This window comes from Heterodontus francisci, chromosome 20, assembly GCF_036365525.1.
Source record: "Heterodontus francisci isolate sHetFra1 chromosome 20, sHetFra1.hap1, whole genome shotgun sequence".
NCBI classification, from domain to species: domain Eukaryota; kingdom Metazoa; phylum Chordata; class Chondrichthyes; order Heterodontiformes; family Heterodontidae; genus Heterodontus; species Heterodontus francisci.
Genome location: NC_090390.1, coordinates 92,879,053 through 92,885,581, shown reverse-complemented (window position 1 = coordinate 92,885,581; position 6,529 = coordinate 92,879,053). Strand labels below are relative to the sequence as shown.

The window sequence follows — 6,529 nt, the reverse complement described above, 5'->3', positions numbered from 1 at the left end:
TCCGAGAATCCCCGAGGTAAGTTTTTTTTATACTCACCGCTCTGGAACTCCGCCCTCCGAGTCTGCTCCGAGAATTCCCGAGGTAAGTTTTTTTTATACTCACCGCTCTGGAACTCCGCCCTCCGAGTCTGCTCCGAGAATCCCCGAGGTAAGTTTTTTTTACACTCACCGCTCTGGAACTCCGCCCTCCGAGTCTGCACCGAGAATCCCCGAGGTAAGTTTTTTTTATACTCACCGCTCTGGAACTCCGCCCTCCGAGTCTGTCCTATGAAGAGAGATTGGGGAACCTGGGCCTGTAATCTGTCGAGTTTCGAAGAATGAGAGATGATCGCATTGAAAGCTACAAAATACTTAAAGGGATAGACATAGTAGATGCAGGTAAGTTATTTCCCTTGGTTGGGGAGTCGAGAACCAGGGGACACAATTTCAAAATAAGGGGCAAGCCACTTAGGACAGAGATGAGGAGAAAGGAGACTGAGTGAGAACAGCGGTGTTTAAAAAGAGCAGCAACAGCGGGAAAGAACGAGACTGAGAACAGCGGTGTTTAAAAAGTGCAGCGGCAGTGGGAAAGAACGAGACTGAGTGAGAACGGCGGTGTTTAAAAAGTACAGCGGCAGCAGGAAAGAACGAGACTGAGTGAGAACGGCGGTGTTTAAAAAGTACAGTGGCAGCGGGAAAGAACGAGACTGAGTGAGAACAGCAGTGTTCAAAAAGTGCAGCGGCAGTGGGAAAGAACGAGACTGAGTGAGAACGGCGGTGTTTAAAAAGTACAGCGGCAGCGGGAAATAACGAGACTGAGTGAGAACAGCAGTGTTTAAAAAGTGCAGCGGCAGTGGGAAAGAACGAGACTGAGTGAGAACACCGGTGTTTAAAAAGTGCAGCAACAGCGGGAAAGAACGAGACTGAGTGAGAACGGTGGTGTTTAAAAAGTACAGCGGCAGCGGGAAATAACGAGACTGAGTGAGAACAGCAGTGTTTAAAAAGAGCAGCGACGGCGCGCCTGAGTTTTGAAAGGGGAAGCCAACAGTGACATCACAGGAGAGCTGCAAGGTGATTGGTTGGGGAGTAGCAGCTGTTAGAATATCTTAGAAAATAAGGGTAATTTTTTTTTTGAAAATAAAACTTCGGGAGATAAGATGAGTACTACTAAAGTGTGTTTTTTAAAGAATTTTAGATTGAAGTGGGTACAACAAGGCCCCTTGTATAATTAGTATTTTTTAATTCAGGGATTAACTAATTAATCTAAGGGTAAGTCATGACAGGAGAGCTCAGCCCCGTGATATGCTCATCCTGCACTATGTGGGAAATTCCAGTGTCCACGATGACCATGTGTGCAGGAAGTGTATCCATCTGCACCTACTGACTACCCGCATTACGGAGCTGGAGCAGCGGGTGGATTCACTGTGGAGCATCCGCGATGCTGAGGATGTCGTGGATAGCATGTTTAGTGAGGTGGTCACACCGCAGGTAATGGCTGCACAGACAGAAAAGGGATGGGTGACCACCAGGCGGAGTAGTAGGCGCAGGCAGGTAGTGCAGGGGTCCCCTGTGGCCATCCCCCTCTCAAACGGATATATCGCTTTGGATACTGTTGGGGGGGATGACCTCCCAGGGGAAATCAGCAACAGCCAAGTTTGTGGCACCATGCAGGGCTCTGCTGCACAGCAGGGGAGGAAAAGGGTTGGAAGAGCTATAGTGATAGGGGATTCTATCGTAAGGGGTGCAGATAGGCGTTTCTGTGGCCGCAAACGAGACTCCAGGATGATACGTTGCTGCCCTGGTGTTCAGGTCAAGGATGTCTTGGAGCGGCTGCAGGACATTCTGAAAGGGGAGGGTGAGCAGCCAGAGGTTGTGGTCCATATTGGTACTAACGACATAGGCAGGAAAAGAGATGCGGCCCTGCAACGTGAATATAGGGAGTTAGGCAGAAGGTTAAAAAGCAGGACCTCTAGGGTTGTAATCTCAGGGTTACTCCCTGTGCCACGTGCTAGTGAGGGTAGGAATAGGAGGATAAGGCAAATGAATGCGTGGTTGAAGAGCTGGTGTAGGCGGGAGGGTTTCAGCTACTTGGATCATTGGGATCTCTTCTGGTGCAGAGGTGACCTGGACAAGAAGGACGGGTTGCATCTAAACTGGAGGGGGACCAATATCCTTGCGGGGAGGTTTGCTAGTACTACTCGGGAGGGTTTAAACTAGTCTTGCAGGGGGGTGGGACCCAAAGTAGTAGTCTATCCGATGAGATAGTTGAGGCAAATGTAGAGGTTAAAGCAAGCAAGTCCAGTAGGCAGGCCGGGCAGCGGCAGGACAGGGAGCGTGGAAGGTCTGGTAGGCTAAACTGCATTTACTTTAATGCAAGAAGCCTTACAGGTAAGGCAGATGAACTCAGAGCATGGATCGGTACATGGGATTGTGATATTATAGCTATTACGGAAACGTGGTTGAGGGATGGGCAGGACTGGCAGCTCAATGTTCCGGGGTACCGATCTTTCCGGCATGACAGAGGTGGAGGTAAGAGAGGAGGGGGAGTTGCAGTATTGACTCGGGAGGACATCACGGCAGTACTTAGAGAGGATATCCCGGGGGGAATGTTCAGCGAGGCCATATGGGTAGAACTTAGAAATAAGAAAGGGGTGATCGCTTTGATGGGATTATACTATAGGCCCCCCAATAGTCAGAGGGAAGTGGAGGAGCAGATATGTAGGGAAATCACAGATAGGTGTAGGAATTATAGGGTTGTAATAGTAGGTGATTTTAACTTCCCTAATATTGACTGGGACTGCCTTAGTGTTAAGGGATCAGATGGGGAAGAATTTGTTAAGTGTGTCCAGGATAGTTTTCTGAAGCAGTATGTGGATGGTCCTACTAGAGAAGGGGCTACACTCGACATCCTCTTAGGAAATGAGGATGGGCAGGTGGTTGATGTGTCAGTGGAGGAGCACTTTGGGACCAGTGACCATAACTCTATTAGCTTCAAGATAGTTATGTTTATGTTTATGTTTAAAGATACAGCACTGAAACAGGCCCTTCGGCCCACGAGTCTGTGCCGACCATCAACCACCCATTTTTATACTAATCCTACACTAATTCCATATTCCTACCACATCCCCACCTGTCCCTATATTTCCCTACCACCTACCTATACTAGGGGCAATTGCTAATGGCCAATTTACCTATCAACCTGCAAGTCTTTGGCTTGTGGGAGGAAACCGGAGCACCCAGAGGAAACCCACGCAGACACAGGGAGAACTTGCAAACTCCACACAGACAGTACCCGGAATTGAACCCGGGTGGCTGGAGCTGTGAGGCTGCAGTGCTAACCACTGCGCCACTGTGCCGCCCTTTTATGGAAAAGGATAGGACTGGTCCTCAGGTTGAAGTCCTAAATTGGGGGAAGGCTAATTTCGATGGCATCAGACAGGAACTCTCAAAAGTTGAATGAGAGAGGCTGTTTACAGGTAAAGGGACGTCTGGCAAGTGGGAGGCTTTTAAAAGTGAGATAGGAAGAGTTCAAGGCCGGAATGTTCCTGTTAGATGGAAGGGCAAGGCTGGCAAGTTTAGGGAACCTTGGTTGACGAGGGATAGTGAGGGTCTGGTCAGGACAAAGAAGGAGGCATATGTCAGGTATAGGCAGCTGGGATCAAGCGAGTCCCTCGAGGAGTATAGGGGATGTAGGACTACACTTAAGAAGGAAATTAGGAGGGCAAAAAGGGGCCATGAGATTTCCCTGGCAGATAAGATAAAGGAGAATCCTAAAAGATTTTACAAGTATATTCAGAGTAAAAGGGTAGCTAGGGAGAGAGTAGGTCCCCTTAAGGATCAGTCTGGCAATCTATGTGTGGAGCCACAGGAAATGGGCGAGGTCTTAAATGAATATTTCTCGTCTGTATTTACCATGGAGAAGGTCATGGAAGCTAGTGAGTTCAATGGGAGGGAACGGCGATATCCTGGAGCATATCAACATTACAAAGGAGGAGGTGTTGGAGCTTTTGAAGCGCATTAAGGTGGATAAATCCCCAGGGCCTGACCAGGTGTATCCTAGGATGCTATGGGAAGCAAGGGAGGAGATTGCTGGGGCCCTGGCAGAGATATTTATATCATCATTAGCCACAGGTGAGGTACCGGAAGACTGGAGGATAGCTAATGTCGTGCCTTTATTTAAGAAGGGCAGCAGGGATAAGCCAGGGAACTACAGGCCGGTGAGCCTTACATCAGTGGTGGGCAAGTTATTGGAAGGGATTCTGAGAGACAGGATTTTATATGCATCTGGAAAGGCATGGTCTGATTAGGGATAGTCAGCATGGCTTTGTGCGTGGGAAATCATGTCTCACGAATTTGATTGAGTTTTTCGAGGTGGTGACCAAGAGGATTGACGAGGGCAGGGCGATGGACGTTGTCTACATGGACTTTAGCAAGGCTTTTGACCAGGTCCCGCATGGTAGGCTGGTCCAGAAGGTTCGAACACATGGGATCCAGTGTGAACTGGCAAATTGGATACAAAATTGGCTTGGTGATAGGAGGCAGAGGGTGGTAGTGGAGGGTTGTTTTTCAGATTGGAGGCTGGTGACCAGTGATGTGCCTCAGGGATCGGTGCTGGGCCCTCTGTTGTTTGTCATATATATTAATGACTTGGATGTGAATGTAAGGGGCATGATTAGTAAGTTTGCAGATGACACCAAAATTGGTGGTATAGTGGACAGTGAAGAAAGTTGTCTAAGGTTACAACAGGATATAGATCAACTGGGAAAGTGGACAAGGGATTGGCAAATGTAATTTAACGCAGACAAGTGCGAAGTAATGCATTTTGGGAAGTTAAACCAGGGCAGGGCATATACAGTGAGTGGCAGGGCCCTGGGGAGTGTTGTTGAGCAGAGAGACCTTAGGGTGCAAGTACATAGTTCCCTGAAAGTGGCAACACAGGTGGTGAAGAAGGCGTATGGCATGCTTGCCTTAATCGGCCGAGGCATTGTGTATAAGAGTTGGGATGTCATGTTACAGTTGTACATGACGTTAGTTCGGCCGCATTTGGAGTTCTGTGTGCAGTTCTGGTCGCCGCACTACAGGAAAGATGTGATTAAGCTAGAGAGGGTGCAGAAAAGATTCACAAGGATGTTGCCTGGTTTGGAGGGCTTGAGTTATAAAGAGAGATTGGATAGGCTGGGTCTGTTTTCCCTGGAGTGAAGGAGGCTGAGAGGGGACATGATAAAGGTATATAAAATTATGAGAGGCATAGATAGGGTAGACAGCCAGAGTCTGTTTCCCACGGTAGGGGTGACTAAAACTAGAGGGCATAGATTTAAGGTGAGAGGGAGGAGGTTTAAAGGGGTTCAAAGGGGTAAATTTTCACACAATGAATAGTGGGTATCTGGAATGAGCTGCCAGAGGAGGTGGTGGAGGCAGGAACAGTAGCAACATTTAAGAGGCATCTGGACAGGTACTTGAATGAGCAAGGCATAGAGGGATATGGAATTAATGCAGGCAGGTGGGATTAGTATAGATAGGCATTATGGTCGGCATGGACGCCGTGGGCCGAAGGGCCTGTTTCTATGCTGTATGACTCTATGACACTCTATGACTAAAATTTCTTTACTCAGAGGGTTGTGAATCTTTGGAATTCTCTACCCCAGAGGGCTGTGGAAGCTCAGTCATTGAGTATGTTTAAAGCAGAGATTGACAAATTTCTAAATACCAATGACATAAGGGGATATGAGGATAGTGTGGGAAAAAGACATTGAAGTGGATGATCAGCCATGATCATATTGAATGGCAGGGCAGGCTCAATGGGCTGAATGGCCTCCTCCTGCTCCTATGTGGGAAGTTGCTGCAGTGCATCTTGTATATGGTACATGTAATTCATAATTGGTATCATCCTCACTGTCTGCCATACTGCCAAGCTTGGCATCAATGGCAAATTTTGAAAACTTATTCTGTATTTCAATGTCCAACCTATTTATATATATCAATAAAGCAGTGGTCCTAGCACTGAACCTTGGGAACACCACTGTCTACCATCTTCCAGTCCAAAAAACAACCATTTGCCACGGCTCATTGTTTTCTGTCACTAAGCCAATTTTTTTAGAGTCATTGAGTTATACAGCACAGAAACAGGCCCTTCGGCCCATCGTGTCTATGCTGGCCATCAAGCACCTAACTATCCGATTTTTCAGTACTTGGCCCGTAGCCTTGTATGCTATGGCATTTCAAGTGCTCATCTAAATATTACTTAAATGTTGTGAGGGTTCCTGCCTCTACCACCCCTTCAAGCAGTGTGTTCTAAATTTCCAACCACCCTCTGGGTGAAAAATCTTTTCCTCAAATCCCCTCTAAACCTCCTGCCCCTTACCTTAAATCTATGCCCCTTGGTTATTGACCCCTCCGCTCAGGGAAAAAGTCTCTTCCTATCGAACCTATCAATGCCCCTCATAATTTTGTATACCTCAATCAGGTCCCCCCTCAGCCTTCTCTGTTCTAAAACAACCCGAGCCTTTCCAGTCTCTCTTCATAGCTGAAATGCTACAGCCCAGGCAACACC

The 6,529-nt window shown here is 47.7% G+C and overlaps 1 protein-coding gene across 2 annotated transcripts in view; it reads left to right on the top strand.

Moving 5' to 3' along the window:
* Positions 1-252: 252 nt before the first annotated feature.
* The window catches only part of LOC137380837 (uncharacterized), a 101,467-nt gene continuing 95,190 nt past the window's right edge, over positions 253-6,529 (top strand). For both annotated transcript variants that reach the window (XM_068053249.1, XM_068053248.1), the window contains exon 1: positions 253-378. In XM_068053249.1, coding sequence (XP_067909350.1) covers positions 318-378 — 61 coding nt within the window. In that variant the 5' untranslated portion in view covers positions 253-317. The remainder of the gene's footprint in view (positions 379-6,529) is intronic.